General features: G+C 29.3%; 1 protein-coding gene across 2 annotated transcripts in view; it reads right to left on the bottom strand.

Moving 5' to 3' along the window:
• The window catches only part of LOC105198105 (putative protein FAM10A4), a 51,533-nt gene extending 33,134 nt beyond the window's left edge, over positions 1 to 18,399 (bottom strand). The window contains exons 1-3 of one of the 2 annotated variants that reach the window (XM_039457677.1): positions 18,116 to 18,399; positions 17,692 to 17,976; positions 9,162 to 9,574 (exon numbers count right to left, since the gene is read on the bottom strand). In XM_039457677.1, coding sequence (XP_039313611.1) covers positions 9,162 to 9,574; positions 17,692 to 17,971 — 693 coding nt within the window. In that variant the 5' untranslated portion in view covers positions 17,972 to 17,976; positions 18,116 to 18,399. The remainder of the gene's footprint in view (positions 1 to 9,161; positions 9,575 to 17,691; positions 17,977 to 18,115) is intronic. The other variant, XM_011164753.3, reaches the window with a different exon arrangement.
• Between the last annotated feature and the right edge of the window lie 201 nt (positions 18,400 to 18,600).

Raw genomic sequence — 18,600 nt, 5'->3', positions numbered from 1 at the left:
TCATTTTTATATTATAATTGACAGTAACAATAGAGATACGTTTCAGAGTATTGAAAATATTATATAGCTCATCATGGACTAAGCCTTCTAAAAATACCACTTAAAAAAATGCGTCAATCATAATAGCTCATAGGTGACGTGAAAATTTATCATAAACGTATATGTACGAGTGTCATACGATCCTAAGTGTCAATTGGCACTTGGATGCTTGCAAGACGATGGAGGCAAGAGAAATAGTGGTAGGCGGAGCCGATCTAAAAATCGGTTAAAATGTGCATTTTTGCCAAGCTTTGCTCAAAGTGAACAATAAATTAAAATAACATCATAATGGTTTCAAAATGATTATTAAAATTGACTTTTTGATCAATCACGCTTCATATCACTTTAACGTTATTGTAACTTGATGTTCTACTTCAGATATCACGTAAAGATTTATAACTCAAAAAATAATTAATAAAAAAATACTTCATTATACTGTTTTGGAAACGTTTTATTATCAGCAACAACAGTATACTATAAAAAACTGGGGGTTATTTTAAAAAATAAAGTTGATATCGATTTCATTGATAGTAACACCGTCTACAACATTACCGATAGCGCCCTTACTTAGTGTCCATCTTACCCTACCCATCTTACTGCTCTCTTTGAAGAAAAAAAAAGATCTAAATTTTTAGCTAATTTTTTCGTAGACTACATATTTTTCCAGATATTTGAATATCTCAAGTTAAATGCTTCACTCTGTGTGTACATGTGTGTATACATACCTATACAGGGTGATTATTAATGGTTGGTTGGAACAACTATTTACCATAAGAGATGACTTACCAACTGCACTCCATGTAAATTATATGGAGTGAAGTCAGTAAGTCATCTCTTATGGTAAATAGTTGTTCCAACCATTAATAATCATCCTGTATATGTGTATGTAACAGGATTAATTTTGATGATTAAACAACGTTTTTATCTTATGAGAGAAATTACCCACACCAGTATTATTTTGGCTTTAAATGAGACTTTAACATGTATCTGTCTTTATGATTCTTTTAAAATAACTAAATACAGACACACATTTAAGCTAAAATAATATTGGTGCAATCGAGCAATCTAAATAGATTAAACGTGCAGTCGGTAAATTCTCTTATAAGGTAAAAACCTAGTTCAATAATTAGATTCACCCTCTACATGTATATGTTTATATGTATACATATATATACACATATACGTGTATATACATGTATGTATATATATGTATATGTACACACACATAGAAAAGAGTGAGTTAAAACGGACCATATTCCAAATAGGATATTTTCAATTTAACTGAATAGCGTTAAGCAGATTTTCGTGCCATTTATAACACAAAGTCCTTATAAGACACCGAACATGTGACAACAGTTTGACAGTTCTCCGTCACAACATCATTCATAGAATACATACAAATATGTATTTTCAGCCAGTGTGCAAAAATTAAAAAAAAAAAATTCTCGTAAATCATTATTTAAAAGGTGTTAAAATTTTGAAAAGTAATTAATTTAAAATATTTAAAAAGTATAGAATTCAAAAACATCAAGCATTTTGTGATCACTTGTTTTTTGTAAAATGTGTTCCAAAGTTCAAAAAGACTCGTGTCCAAATTGAACTTTTACATCAGAATTGCAATTTGATCATAGCACTGATGATCGGGCGACCAAATCTGGTACCAAAAATGTTAAATTAGTAAAATAATATAAGTCATCAAACTCGGAATAAGTGAATTTTATTGATTTCAAATTTAATTATATAATAACAATATCATATGATCAGAAAATATCTAATTATATGAATTGTTACTAATTTTCTTCTTTTTAATACAATTTTATTTTTGACTATCAAATTGCTCGGTTTTAGCCAATTCCAAAAACAAATACATTAAAATCTTTTAAAATTCTATCTAAAAGTCGGTAAAATTATAAATGTCCGATTTGGACCAGGGGATGATCCGATTTGGAACCAGTGGTTCCAAATCGAACTGAAAAAAGCGTTTTCACATTTTTCATTATAGTTCAACACAGGTGTGAAATACGTCAAAAATAAACCAAAGCAAAAATGAAGGGAATTAATTATCTATCCAATGGCACCTTCAGTTTTAGGATCGAAATTTATTTGCGCCTTATAAGAAACTGCAAATAAGTCCGACTTACCCCACTCTTTCCTATATATATATATACATCATTATATAAATCCTATGCACGCACATCCAAGTGTACGTTTTAAATAACGTATGTCATGATTGCTTGTCATGCTTGTGTATTTCTGTGTACGTTCTACGTCATTTCATATCAGTACAAAATTACCTTTTTAAAGAAAAAGTAAAAAAACGCCAAATGTGTGGGTGTATTAAACCTTTATTTATTTATTTTTTTATTAAACCCAAGTGGTATTACCTTTGTATCCCCATTAAAAAAATTTTCTATTCTAATCCATGTGATACTCTCTTTAATTGCTATACAAAACCTAAGTGATTCTATTTCTACATTCTCATTGAAAAATCTTCCTATTCCTAACCCAAGTGATATTTATTTAAAAATAAATATTTTAAATTTAATCCTACCTAAATGTATTTTTTCCAAAAAATGTATAAAATCTTTAAATTGCGCCAATTATAAAGAAAATATTGCTCTTTGAAATAATTGCTGTACTACTTTTAACAAATAAAATGCAAATGATAGTATCTTTATTTTTTAAATAAAACCCAAGTGGCGGTATCTAATTCCTTTTTAAATAAAATTTAATGATACTATCTGTGTATTTCTATTGAAAAATTTTTCTGTTCTAACTTAGGTAGAGGTACTTAATTTAAAAAAGTTTCAAAGGAATATATAACATTTAATCTCAAAGAGTTAAAGAAAAATCGGAAATAAGAAAGTTTTATTCAAATAATAAATTTTTAAACTATAAAAACTTGGCGCTGTTAGATAAAAAAAAGCAATGAAAAGAACTGACATAAGAAAGAATGCGATAAATGTAATACTCGTAAGACAAGCGTTATAAAAGTAATTACGCGAAATAAATTAAAGATTAAATTTCTTTAACACTTGTTTCTTTTACAAGTAACATTGTAAATCATTATAATTAACTAACTTACTATAACTATTATATTTTACAATATTTTATTTAGATTACATTTAGCAGCACCAAGTTTTTATAGTTTAAAAATTTGTTATTTTAATAACTTTTTCATTTCCGTTTTTTCTTTAATTCTTTGAGATTAAATGTTATATATTCCTTTAAAACTTTTTTAAATTAAGTACATCTACTTAGGTTAGAATAGAAAAATTTTTCAATAAAAATACACAGATAGTATCACTAAAATTTTATATAAAAAAGAATTAAAGATGTCGCCGCTTGGATTTTATTTAAAAAATAAAAAGACTATCACTCGCATTTTATTTGTTAATAGTACAATAATTATTTCAAATATATTCTCTTTATAATTGGCGCAATTTAAAGATTTCATACATTTTTTGGGAAAAATACATTTAGGTTAGATTAAATTTAAAATATTTATTTTTAAGTAAATACCACTTGGGTTAGGAATAGAAAGATTTTTCAATAAGAATGTAGAAATAGAATCACTTGGGTTTTGTATAGCAATTAAAAAGAATATCACATAGGTTAAAATAAAAAATTTTTTTAATGAAAATACAGCGATAGTACTACTTGAGTTTGATAAAAAAAAATAAATAAAAATTTAAAGGGTACACCCACACTTGGCGCCTTTTTTTACCTTTTCTTTGAAAAGGTAATTTTGTACTGATAACAGTACTTGATTCTAGTTAATGCAAAATATATTTTTTTAACTGCACGTATTTATTATATGCCCATTCAACGCGTTTTTGCACCACGCGAATGAATTCGGCAGAAAAAGTGTCGGCTGCCCCACGAATCAAGATATTATTGACGATTCAGGTTAAAGATAAGGAAACCTGTCATATCGTGGCCACATGGTCGCATGCGGGCTGATAGTACAGAGACCCTCAAGGGAAAGTCTGGAAACCTAACCGTCAGATGTTTGCAACATCATGGCGTTACCATAAGAAATCAATGAATCATAGACTAAGTTTCCACCAAGAGTCAGAATGGAGTCAGAGTCGAGTTGGAGTGTGAATTTTTACGGTGAAAATACTATAAACTCTACCCCAACTCTACCCAATAAAATTTTAGGATAGAGACCAAATAAGGTTCGATGGAAACGATCGAGGTTATTCTCTTGTTGCCAACAAAATGAATCCAAATTCAGTTGCATTTCAAACGTGTTGCGTGTTTATATGTACTTTTGCTTTATTATTTTGATATTGTGAAATTAATATTATAGTTCTTGGAACCATTTTCTTGACATTCAATTGTGATAAACATATAATCTTAACCTTAACGTATATTAGGATATCTTGTATACAGTTGGTAACATTCAACCTTGCCGCAACCCTCTACATAATTTTGATCCGGTAGAAACAGATAAGCTAACCCGACTCTGACACGACTCTGACCCTATTCGAACCCTCGGTGGAAACTTAAGCCTGCTGCAGACAATACATTTTTCCTTACTGGATTTCTAACTGGATTTTCTTACTTGCTACCGTACGGGCAATGGTACTTGCAGTGCTACTGGCCGTGGCTCCACACGGTGCGAGTTTTCGTACGGGCTGAGCAACTGAAATTTGTTTCATAGAAGCGGCACGCTTAAATATGGTTGAGATAGATAAGATGGATGAAATTATTGCAACAGTTGTACATTGTCGTAAAATTACTATTGCATTATTTTTAATTATTGAAAAATTGGAACAACAAAATAAATATCGCCGACGTTTATGGAGTCGACAGTCAATACATTATTTAATGCCTCACTTTTACTGTGTTCATTATGGTAATTTGGTGTGTTTATCGCATATAAACACGATTCCTATTAGTAGGCCTCTATTAAACATAAAATACTTTCTTTGGACTATTTTGAAGTCTTTTCATTTCTGCACGACGTTATGCTTCCAAAGTAAATTCACGTTTGAACTTTGACAACACTTCGACAGTATAACCTGGTATAACCTATACAGACTGCGTCCTGATTGACTTTCACAATAAACCAGTATAGAATCACGTAAAAAAAATTGGACATGATCTATTACAAAAATCCAATACGCGAACCAGTAGCGTAGCCCGTAAGCTACCCATTTCCAGTACGGGAGCACATAAGACTGCCAGTATAGGAGCATGTAAGCAATCCCGTAAGAAAAAATGTATCGTCTGCAGCAGGCTTTAGTCATAGACGATGTGTAGAAAAATAATCGACTATGATTGGCCAATTTCTTATGGTAACGCCATGATGCTGTAAACTGAACATTAGGTTTCCAGACTCTCTCTAAAGGTTGGTTTATAATTGCCCTTATCCTAATCTGTAGAGCCGTTACCTGTGTACAGCCGTTAATCTGTACAGGGGCAGTTTATAATAGCCAGTATGATCGCAATAACACCTACCCTAAAAATTTTAATATAAATTTAAATTGCACAGAAAATATGGATTTATTCGAAATTGCAGTGTGTAGAAAGACAAAATAATTAAACTTTACTAGTATTTCCGTGCTCATATATTGCCACCTTACAAATTTGACTTTCTTTCCGTAGGCCGTAGGCCGAAAAGATAAAGTTGAGTCAACTTTTCGGTTACGGCCAAAAACAACAGATTATTGCCAGCTATTATAAATGGTAGTACAGATTTCCTATTTTCCAACTTTTACGGCACCGACTTAAGTTAACGATTACGGCTATTATAAACCAACCTTAAGGGTCTCTATGATAATGTAGTAGCAAGCGCCACTCGCTACTCGTGTCAAAAAGATGTACTAGACAAGACTCGATTGGCGATGACAATGATAGTGACGTTTCTTACATGTAAAACGTCGAAATTTGGACTTTGCGTCGCAAAATCTCCGCACGTAGAGCATGAAAAAAAAAAAAAAATAAAAACAATTTTATTATACAATTCGACTCCAAACTATCGATTGAGACTACTCAGAACCTGATCGGTTCAGCCGTTACTGAGATCTGATAATCTCGCATGCTTGGAACTTGCTGTATCGCGTAAAAAAGGGCCGGTCCGCTTCGTTCGCACTTTGGCGCGCGGCGCGACTGCACCTCTCAATCCCAATACAATTGGGTTCGTAAATAAATTTTGGAATTGGAAAATTTAATTGTTTTATCAAAATATAAGTACTATGATAACAATTTATTAAAATAAAATCAATTAATTTGTTTATATTTTTTTAATAATAAAGTTCAAATATTTATAGAAATTCCAATGGATGAAAACGCATCGCTATTGGTGTGACGTCACGATGTTGTTCCTTTCCCGCGCGCTTCGAGCCTTCTGCTGTGTGATAGTTTCGCAATTATTATTATCAAATTATAAACAAAAAGTAGTTTCAAATATGGCAAATATTTTAGAATCAGGTTTTATTAAAGCTGATTTAACAAATTTATTTAAAATAGACGTATTTATGGTTTGTGAGTTTATTAAGGAAAATGACAAATTCAACGCTGCTGAAGTTAGGGAATGCAAAAACTGCAATGTAAGTTCATTTATTTCTAACATCAAACGAAGAGTATCTTGCAGCCAAAATATCAGTAACCTCTTTCGTATCTCATTGTCAGTAAAATGAAAGGAATAATTTGCAGTTCGTTCTCTATCGAGTTGAAAAAATATGTGGCATAACTCCAGATTTCATTTTTATAGGCCCACCCAGGGGGCCTATAAAAGAAGAGAAACAAATATAATTTTCCATGTCATCTTTTAGTTAGAAAATATCAACTAAAGAATTATTTGTACAACATATCATTCTTAAATACTATTCTCATAACCTAGCCTCAAAACTTTAGAAATATAGATATTAATGGAAATAATGGTTTGATATTAAATATTTACAACAAAATGATCACAACAAAAATAATTCGATTTTGTTGATTCATGCGGACGTCGAGCCAATCGAAATCACAACTACCTTATTACTTCTTCGCGTAGTACTGTCACAAATACTTTAGCGGGTGCACTTTTCGTAATATTTTTGCAAGAACACAAAACACCATCGATAACTCATGTTTATTTATTGTAATAACAGTACAGCAGTTCAAATTAAATAAAAATTGAGCATACAGCTGTACTAAGTACTATGTGCATACATACTATGCTTTCGGCAACAACATCGTGACGTCATTTTCGGATAATCTCGGGCAATTCCGGAGCGTTTAAACAATCCGACGCCCGACTGTGTTTTAAAATTGCTATAACTTTATAAATAAAGAGTAGATTGCAAAAATAAAAAAGTTACAAATATATTTAAATATATTCTATCGACTGACAATGTTATTAAAAATTGACTTAAGAATCGAATTAGCAATTTATAAAAAGTAACCCGTAAGTCACCCGGGATCCAAAAGACCCCACACGTCGTTCTTCTAACTTTAAGGACCATTCAAAATCGAACAACCTTCTATGAAACTAATTTTTATCTGAAAGTATACTCTCTTGAGAATACACTCCTAAATTTTTGAATTATCTAAAAAATTAAAAATTTCATAAACATTTTTGTAAAAAAAATCAAATCTTGCAATTTTTTTATTTGAATTTGTTCATTATATTAAATTTATCTGAAAGTATACTACTGGCAACTAAGTAATTGCGGATTTTGTCAATAGAGATGGTCTTAGCACATTCTTTTGTTTAGTCAACGTGTGCAAAGCACCTAACCTATATTGTTTTCTTGTTGTTTAGACTTCCACCTTTAATTTAGTAAAAAAATTTTATCGATTAGTTATTTAGTTTCATTTTTATCCCAATTTAGAAATTAGCAAAAAATCACCAGAACGAAATTTGGCAAATCAATTTTAACACTGCCTTTCTTTCAAGGCTTCCCATGTACAGCACATAACTTCTTGCGATGCGTTTTTGCCTTTTCGGAAATAATACAATAAAATATGTCTGAAATGTGCGTCTTGTTCTTCCATTTTTAAATTGGGATAAAAACAAAACTAAATAACTAATCAATAAATGAATGTGAACTAATTAATCAAAAAAAATGTGCTAAGACCATCTATTGAAAAAATCCGCAATCACTTAGTTGCCAACCCAATATCTTGAAAATACACCTCTAAATTGTTGTTGAATTATCTCAAAAAAATAAAAATTTTATAAATATTTTTGTAAAAGTCAAATTTTGCAGTTTTTTTATTTGAATTTTTTTCATTACGTTAAATTCTAATTAAAAAAAAATTATTGGATGATAAAGAACAGACCTCAAGGTATATCCAGTAACATTTTTGCGACAAAATATCAAAAAGCTGGCAAATGACAACTGATTTTGTGCAGGGAGGTGGACCCCATGTGATCATTATGTTATTATTTGGAAGTGTGACCATTACGGGTTAATAGATAAATATACGAATTAACTCATGTTTAATAAGAAGATAAATATGTAGGTTCGCAAAAATGTATCTCAAAGAATAATTCATTTTCAAAGTAATAGTTACATATTAAACATAGATTGTGAGCCAGAAATAATCCATGAATGTCTATAAAACATTCTTATTAAAATGCGTATTTATGCAATAGTTATATATTGAATGCAATAGAAATATATTGCTTTCATTACTATTTCTCTAGAGAATTTTATAATCTTACAAAATTTTTTATAAACATGTTTTATAGAATTTTATAACTTAATCATGTTTAAAAAAAGTAAAAATATTCGTTATTTTTTAATTAAAGAATTTCATAAATTATAAAACTTCAAAAAATTTTTATAGAAATTTATTACGTCACTATTATGTTTAAAAATTAAAACATACATTATTTCTTACATATTATTTTCTAGGGTGACGCATGAGATGACTTTATGTAATTGATTAATAATCAACAGATTCGAGTTAGATTCTGAGTTCTTCACATCATATACCACATTTATTAAAAAATTTATTGGATAATTGGAGATTGTGAAGAAATGTACGAGATTGGTAACTCATATTCCATACAAAAGCATTTGTTTTCTACGGTGATACATACGCTACACATGCAAAACAGAATACATTTATCATGCAAAACGCAATGTTTCTCACGCAGGACATAAAACGGTACTTACATTCGGAGTGGTTTCACGTAACCATTCATCCGCTTGCTCGTCGAAATCCAATTTACAAGCCAATCTCAGATCGTTAGCCGCTTCCTCAAATTTTCCGAGCAGATAGTAGGCTCTTCCTCTGAATTTGTGAGCCGCCGCGCTGTCCGGATTTAATTCTATAGCACGATTGCAGTCGCGAATGCAGGCGTTCGGCTTGTTCAATATTAGGAAAACTTGACTGCGTTTAGCATACAGCAAAGCCGCTTGAGGATTCAATACGATGGCCTCTGTGTAAAACTGTATGGCTTTTTCGTAATCTTTCTCCACGAATGCCGACACTGCTTCGGATCTTTTCGCCTGTGACTCTGCAATTTCCTCCTCCGTGGGCTGCAAAGTTGAGTTTCCCATTTTTTGAGGAGTGTCTTGATCTGGTTCTAAAAAAAAAAAACACATGTTATAATATTATATATAACAATATAAAATATAGAAATGGAAAAATTATTTTGTAAAAGTTTTAAAGTTACAGTTTTTTTTCTCTAAAAAAGAAGAGTGGTTACTTTTTTGTTAATTTTTTATTTATACATTATTATTTTAAATATAAAAATTTTACACATTTCTAACATTGCTAAATTATTTTGTTTATTAAACAGTAAATTATGTGCTGCAATATTTTTTATGTATTATGAATCACAGATATTTTCAATATTCAAAATTATATTTAATAGATATTTAATAGATTAACTAAATTAATAATTTATAACAAATTTACACACACAACACACGCACGCATGCACGCACGCGCACGCACACGCACACGCACACGCACACGCATACACATCCAACGGTATCTGGCTAATCAATTCAAGAATACTTCTAGGACATTCTTTTTTTGCACTTTTTTAAATTTATTCGTCAAATAGAATATTAAAACAATATTATTTATTATTTTATAAATAATATCAAACGAATATTTAACACAATAATAATTTCTCTACTATATTATAATTTTAGATATTAACCCTTAAACACACCGATCCTGTAAAATACGGAAACACATTTTCGGGTCTGACTTTTCCAACTTTGTGAAGCTATAACTTTGATTACAATTAATATTTTTCAACAATTTCTTTTTAATGAAAGTTTAGAATTTCAGGAGTATGACTGCACAATCGGCATTGCCGAAAAATAATTTATTGTGAAGTTATAAAGGAAAAACCATTAAACAAAAATAAGAAATTAGTCAAAAATTCACTTTTCCTTCAAAAAATCATATCTTCGCAACAAAAAACTTTTAAGGACTTTCAAATACAGCGTTTTAAAACTAAAGAGTCACACTTTCAAAATAAAATTTGACAAAATCATTCCTTTTAAAAAGTATAATTATGTAACATGGAGAATATGAGGTATTTTTGAGGATCTAAAAATCCACTTAAAAAAAAATCATATCTTTGCAACAAAAAACTTTTAAAGACTTTACAATACGGCGTTTTCAAGCTAAAGATTTATACTTTCAAAAAAAAATTATATCATTGTCATTTCTGTTAAAAAATATACTTATGTAACAAAGCAAATATGAGGTATTTTTTATTAAATCATGTCTAAAATTGAAAATTGATGTGTTTCATGATATATTTCGGAAAAACTCCTTTTTCTAGAGCATTCTATAGTATTCCAGCTTTAGACAGAGTATATGCGAGTAACAACTGCGAATCGACCTGTTCGAACGTATTTTGTCTAGCTTTTTTATGTAAAATACTCACAAAAAAAGTTTCACTTACACACTATATAGGTCGCATTGACCCTAACAAAACTTTGCTGCCGTGCCGTTCGAATTCTAGTTGACCAAAGAAGTTGATCAACCATATCAATGGAAAAAGATTTAAAATTTTTTTAAAGTCTTGGTGCGAATCTCCTATCTCATTCCGTCTTCACACAGCAAGCGTTCGAAACTTTATATGGGGTCTCTCAGACCCACTTACGTGTTAAAGGTTAAATCCAAGCTTTATATTAGTAACTAACTTTATTGCTTCTTTAATGGAGTTTATATCTAAAAACAACTTTTCCTTTTAAATAATATTCTGATCTTACAACTATTTCTTTGATAAAGTAAGTAATACATTAATTTTAAGCCTATTCTAATTATTATTTTTTAGAATATATAGTAAAATATGTGTGTTTAGTAAGATATTTAAGTTGATGAATCCTCAACACAAGATAAAGTCCACTTTTAAGTTTATCACTTAAAAACGCACTTTATGCCTAGAATATAAATTAATGTGTCATAGGCAGTAGATAAAGGCTGAAAAATTAAAAACACGTTTATTTAGTGCAACAAAAACTTATGACAAAATGGATAAATGAATCGTTTTTATATAAATTTGCTGCAAAGTTTATTAAGTATACATTATTTTATGGTTTATTGCAACGCATGGTTTATTCAACTTTCTAACTACAGAAAAAACAAAGGGGCGGGAGGACGATAGTCGTGAAATACATATATCTGAAATGGTAGAATATCATGATATCTCGTAAATTCAGGTTAAATTCTAAGAGCAATCATTAAAATTACTTCGTTACATTCTATTCAAACATTGTAGGATGCTTATTGGTCATTACTGTTCGCTGTGTTTTTATAAAGCTAAATTTCAATTTTGCAAAAAGCAGACATTTTTACTGGTGTATACTCTCTACGTAATTTTGAGAACTATGTTACATATTAATTTTTTAACTTTAGTCTAATTTGAAGACTAACCTTAAATGTGAATTTCAAATATTATTGAATTTAATGTGCGTAGTAATGTGTGAATCTGACTAATAAAGTCATGTTCTATGTGGGCTGTAGTTATAGAATATAATCACCCATCATATGCATTTTTCTTGCAACTTCACAACCTCATTGTAGAGTACGTTGTAAATTAGAAACAAAGAAATTATTTTTAATGTTTTAAGTTTTATTTTAAAAAATTTTGAGTAAACTAATAATTTTTTAAAATAATTTTTTTGTTTGCTTAAAATTTTATTTTGTGGTTTATTTGTAAATTTACAAAAAAAACATTAATTTATATTTTTTTTATAAGTAGAAGTGCCTTTTATAACTTAGTGTTAATATTTCACAATCCATCCTGCTATACTACAAACACCTTTTTTCGGTGCATTCCAATTGCTTAACACATCTTGACACATATATACACAAAAATGCATAAAGTGTAACATTGTACACGATTCAATTGGAACAAAATGTGTACTAATATGTATTAATGTGTACAATTTCAAATATAGATAGGATTATTTTTCAATACCATGCTCATATCTTAGCATTATTTAATTTCTGATAATGATAGAAACTGCGTTTTCATCATTTCATTTGAAAGCACAACTGCCGCGGTTAATAACTATTTAATTTAACTAAAAAGCACAAGCTTACACAGCCGATTAGTAGCCCTCGAGCTGAGTACAAACATATAGTATTGTGTTGACAATTACAACAATTGGAACGCAACTTGTATCGCCGTATGCACAAAAGTGTCTAGGAATATTGCAATTGAAAAGCACTCATCAAATTGTAAATTACGTTTGTTCTACCTATAGGATAATTGGTAAAACTCTATAGCTATAAGCTGACGTTGGTTAAAATTGTGTCGCGTTAATATTTACTGACAAAAAAACCTCGCAAATTCAGATTTTAATAAAACTTAGCATAAATGTAGAGAAGGTAAATAGATGAATTTAGAAATGTTCAGTTGCGGCTAAAAAACGATTCAAAGGGGTGAAACCACTCCTCAAAAATAAAGAGACTTCTCTTTTTTTCAATATAGCTCGTAAACTAAACAAAATATCCAAGTTTTACAGTACAAATATCTCTAACTACTCTATTCATTTTTCTAAAAAAATTTTTTTCAAAAATTAAACTTTTATATATTAGTGTAATACAAAAGTATTATATATATATATATATATATATATATATATATATATATATACATATATACATACAGGGTAATTATTAATGAATGTTCCCACTTTTTAGCATAAGAGCATGATTTATCGACGGATACGTATTTTTAACACATTATTATATTAGAAATTACAAATGCGTGCTCCTATGGTAAAAAGTAGGGGCATTCATTAATAATCATCCTACATATATATATATACACACACACACATATATATATATATATATATATATACTACTGTGTCCAAAAAGTAAGGTGACATTGCATTTATTTCGAAAATTCTTTATTTATTCTTGCAAATCAATTTCGTCCCCTTCAAAGTAATCCCCCCTGATATAATACACTTATTCCAACGGATTTTCCAATCTTCGAAACAGTTGTAATAATCGATTTCAGGAATGGCCTTTAGCTCCTTCTTCGCAGCGGCTTGAATCTCTTCTATCGACTCGAAACGGTGATTCGTGATTTTTTAACCAAAAACTCGACTAATATCGTTCCACAACCACCGTATTCACCTGATTTGGCTCCATGCGACTTCTGGCTATGGGGACACGAGTCGATAGAAGAGATTCAAGCCGCTGCGAAGAAGGAGCTAAAGGCCATTCCTGAAATCGATTATTACAACTGTTTCGAAGATTGGAAAATCCGTTGGAATAAGTGTATTATATCAGGGGGGATTACTTTGAAGGGGACGAAATTGATTTGCAAGAATAAATAAAGAATTTTCGAAATAAATGCAATGTCACCTTACTTTTTGGACACAGTAGTATATATATATATATATATATATATATATATATATATATATATATATATATATATATGTCATCAACGTAACATAATATTTTAATTTTTTTTAAATCACATTGAGGCATATCTTGTTGAGTTGATCATTGAGATATTGTTGACAGGAATCAAATATATAAGCTTGAATTTTTGTAGCCAAAAATACTGACAGAAAGTCATTTATTTAATTCTTCAAAATTCGAATATTTACAAAAATAAACATTTAAAGGCTTAAAAAATCTATTTTGACCAATCGCAGTCAAAAATCGTTTGTGGTATCAATTTTCTTGTTTAATGGAGAATATATTGATATACAAAAACTTTAATATTTATTGATAGATAGCGCAACAGTCATAAAATGCTTAAAAAATGCGATTTTTCTTAAACCTGGCCCTCATACCAATACCAGATTTAATTTTCTTGACAAATTTTTGTTAAAGAAAAATGTTTTTATATTAAATATACTTTTATAAAAAATATATTTTATAAAAAAATATTTCTATAAAAATTTTTAAAAATATTGAAAATATCGATATATTACGATAAAATTTCTTATCATATGAACATGGTAATGACGTTATTTTGACAGCGGATCCAAAACGGCTATCAAAACATTTTGTTATTAAATTGATATTTTGTTAAAAACGTTAATTATGCATATGTAATGCACAAATATGTTTCCTACAGTAATAATTTCTTAATATAAGTATCACTGCGTATTTATATGACAACCTCAATGTCAAAAGGTACCCTTGTCATGTCACCATGCCTGAGCGCGTAAAATGTCACCTCTGTAATTCGTAAACTTTAATCGCGAATAATTTGAAAACCATTATATCCTCGACTTTTTTGTATTAGAATTTTTTTCTTAGAATGTTCCAAAAAATCCGCTCTTAAAAGAAAATCCGAGCTTTCTGGAAAGTAAAATATCTTGAAAACTAAGCATTTTACAAAAAAGTGTTTCAGATAAAAGTTGTAGGGTTTCAAAAGATCTATTTACTAATAATATCAGTTTGACCTTGGAGGGCGTCGCCAAGGTCAGATCAAAATCACATTAACTTTTTTAAATGAAACACCCTATTTTTGATTCCAGAATCTAATAGCTGGTGTCAAGACCTTTCTAAAACCCTACAAGAAAGTTTATTTTTGTTGAGTATTTTCCAAAATGTAAGGCTTAAAAACTACAATGTACTGTAACTTTCAAGCGTCATAACTCGGAAAGTACTTAATGAAAAATAACTTCTGATTGAAATTTATAGGGTTACAATGGTATCACACACTCTAACTCTACAAATTTCAGAAGTTATTTTGCCCCTCGAAATATAATTTACCTGAAGATATAGTTTTTCATGAGTTTGAACGAAATTTGAAGAAGACTGAAATCAGCTCAAATTGCAATCCCTCCTTATTGTATAAAAATTTTTTAAAAAGACGTTGTTATTACATTATTGAAAAACCAATAATTTTATAGTCATTTCCCTTAAGTCTTTTTCGAAATATTCGTTTTTCAAGCCTTTTAACTTGAAAAGTACTTAATGAAAAACAACTTCATTATAATGTTTCGAATAGCTCTCGAAATAAGCTATAAAAATATGTATATGTCGCAGGCAAATAGCAATTTTAGGCAAATAGTATCTGACTAGTCAAATAGCATTTAGCAGGTTAGATTAGATTAGAATAAATTACATAATTTTTGTGTTTTTAAAGCAGGCATTTTGTGTTTTTAATTCTCTACTTTAAATACACAACATGCCTACTTGAAAAACACAAAAATTGTATAATTATTGGGTTTTTAAAGCAGGCATTTTGTGTTTTAATTCTAAGCTATTTGACCAGGCAAATGCTATTTGCCTAGTCAGATACTATTTTCCTAAAATTGCTATTTGCCTATGACATATATAAGAAAATCACCAATGCTGACATACTACTTGGTTTTCAAACAATATTTTTTAAACAAAAGCTAAAAATAAAAATTTAAGAAATACAAATTAAAAAATGCCTCCTATTAGACAGTATAACAGTTTTTATAATACTGTTTCATATTTTGTAATAATTGATGTTATAGCAATATAATTCAAAAAGAGCATCTGAGAAAGAGGACTCCAAAACTGATACAATAGACAATAATAGAATTCAAACATGATCCCATAGAGAAAGAGTTAACTGCAAAATAAATTGATAAAAGCTAAGTAATAAAATATATTTTTATGTAAATTAAACAACAAAGTTTAATAAATTAAAAGACTTAAACTCTTTAACTTTATACATTGTTTCGGATTTTATTATACATGAATCTATTGCATCAAATTCTATTTTTCCTACCTTAAGATATTAAAGAAAATGTGAAAAAATTTATAACATTTTTCAACATTATATGCTACGTTTACACCGCCCAACTGACGCTGAAGTTATAACATTAATGTTAAAATACTAGTTAATCACAGTCGTTTCATTCTTCTGAGGAATATTCGTAATTGGCCAATTTTATAGCATCGATTATAACTTCGGCGTAAGTCGGGTCGTGTAAACGTAGTAATAGTTAAAGATTTCGTAGTTATTATATATTCTTAGAGAGAAGTACGTACATATTTTCTTTGTGATTTTATATTCCAAACCACACTACAAAGAAAATATGAAAAAGAAAAATATAAACGAAAGAAAGTTTTAGAAAGCTGTAAACATGTGAAATAATCTAATATTATCAATAATATACTTACAATTATTTAAACTAAACTATGCAATTTGCAAAAAAAATCAAATTTGCAAATTTTATTGCTTTTCAAAAATTCGTTTTTAGCAGATTTTAATAAAAAAAACCATGAATTGTAACCATAGTCTTTTATTTAATTAATTATCCAAACAAATTATATTTTTATCACTTTCATCAGTATGCAATAAAATGTTTAGTTTCCGAAAAAGAAGTGCTGCTTTAGATCTATGCAGATATTAGCAACTTTCCATATACTCAAAATATATATTCAGACAAAATTATAAAAACAATTTCAAATTATTTTTTCAGCTGAAAAGTTTGCCAAATTCAAATTTTGTAATCATCGATAAACTAAAGATAAACTGAATCCAGAGCTTGACTAAAAGAGCAAAGTCTCAATTTTAATATTGTACTTATATACTAATAATCTGGATAAGAAGTTACTTTGTAGAATTAGTTATACATTTATAATTTTTTTCTCTCAAAAAGTAACTAATTACTATTACAAAAGCTAACTCTAAAAAGTAACATAATTACATAGTTATAGTTACTCAAAATGTAACAAGTCATTACTTTTCAGTTACTTTTCTGTTAATTTCTAGTAATAACATTTATGCATTGCCAGCTTAGACACAAAAGAAAAAAATCTTACATTTTAACATCACTAACAATAAATTATTTATACTTATTATACTAAATACTTGGTTATACTTAAATATAAATTATTAATATATACACTTAAAATCAAAATTATGAAATCAACCATTATAAAATCAATCATTTTTCAACTAAAGTTTGTCAAATTCATACTATTATAACATTATCATTGATTTAGGGATTATTTTAAAGAGTAAAGCTTTAATTGTAATAATATTTATTCTCAAGGATAATTTATCAATCCATTCTGTTAAATGCAGCCCATAAGTTTATAATATATGAAATGACTATATAAAATTTATATATATATATATATAAAATAACGACAAAAATAAATTATTATGTTACGGTTACTGAATGTAACTCTACTTTCATTAAATTAATAAGTCATTTTTCTCAATCTGGATAAAACATACATACAATTTTAAAAAAATATACAAACCAATTACACTAGTCATGTCCAGCTCTAAGTCGCTCTCCTCACTCTCCTCACTTTCAGATTCTGATGCAGACTGCGGTTCCGTATGTTTACTTTCAAAATCTGTTTTAGTATCTGATGAGCAATTGGCTTCAGTTTCTGGTACTTTACCACCATAATGTTCTATTAACTCCTTAATACAGGATACTTTTGGATCATGCAGAAGAGATGCATCATTCATACACTGCCGTGCGAATGTTTTCAACTGTTGCGCGACTTTATCGTTGAACACAGGCATCTCCATGTTGCCTGCAAACAAATCTCAATTCATCAAATGTTCCGTTTTCTTGACTAAACGTCATTATTATATATTAGTATTCGTTTACAATGTTGCAATTAAAAAAATACAAAAATAAAGCTATATATTTTCAGGAATTTAAAAGCATACATGTACTACGTCCAATTCCAAGGACACGCAATCTCAAAGGTTCTATCTCTAGGAATAATAGAGAATCCTGACGCAAAAATCGGATGAACTCACCGCTGATTACAGGTGAGAGTTGTCTTCCGAAGCAATCCTATGCACGTTACCGCCCGTATCTATATTATTTACTTTAGATGACTTTATCGAAATGCACAACAAATCGCGTAAACACTGTAAATTCGCGATCTCATTCAAAGCCGGATGCGGAAAACGCAGAATATTAATAACGCCGTGTGTACTGTATTATCAAAGTTGTTCATGTCAAAACCGAGTTTACGGATTGGTCGAACAAGATACTAGTAAAGCCTATACATAAAATACATTAAGCCTGGTTTATACAGCCGTTAGTGACTGAACACAATAGGCTTGTTTTCTATTCCTGCACTAGACTGCACTGGAATGTTCTATCTTGCTTTCACTAACTTTCAAGTATATATCTATTTCATTTT

Source organism: Solenopsis invicta, chromosome 14, assembly GCF_016802725.1.
Source record: "Solenopsis invicta isolate M01_SB chromosome 14, UNIL_Sinv_3.0, whole genome shotgun sequence".
Taxonomy (NCBI): domain Eukaryota; kingdom Metazoa; phylum Arthropoda; class Insecta; order Hymenoptera; family Formicidae; genus Solenopsis; species Solenopsis invicta.
Note: the sequence above shows the minus strand (reverse complement) of the source record. Positions and strands in the feature narration are given on the sequence as shown.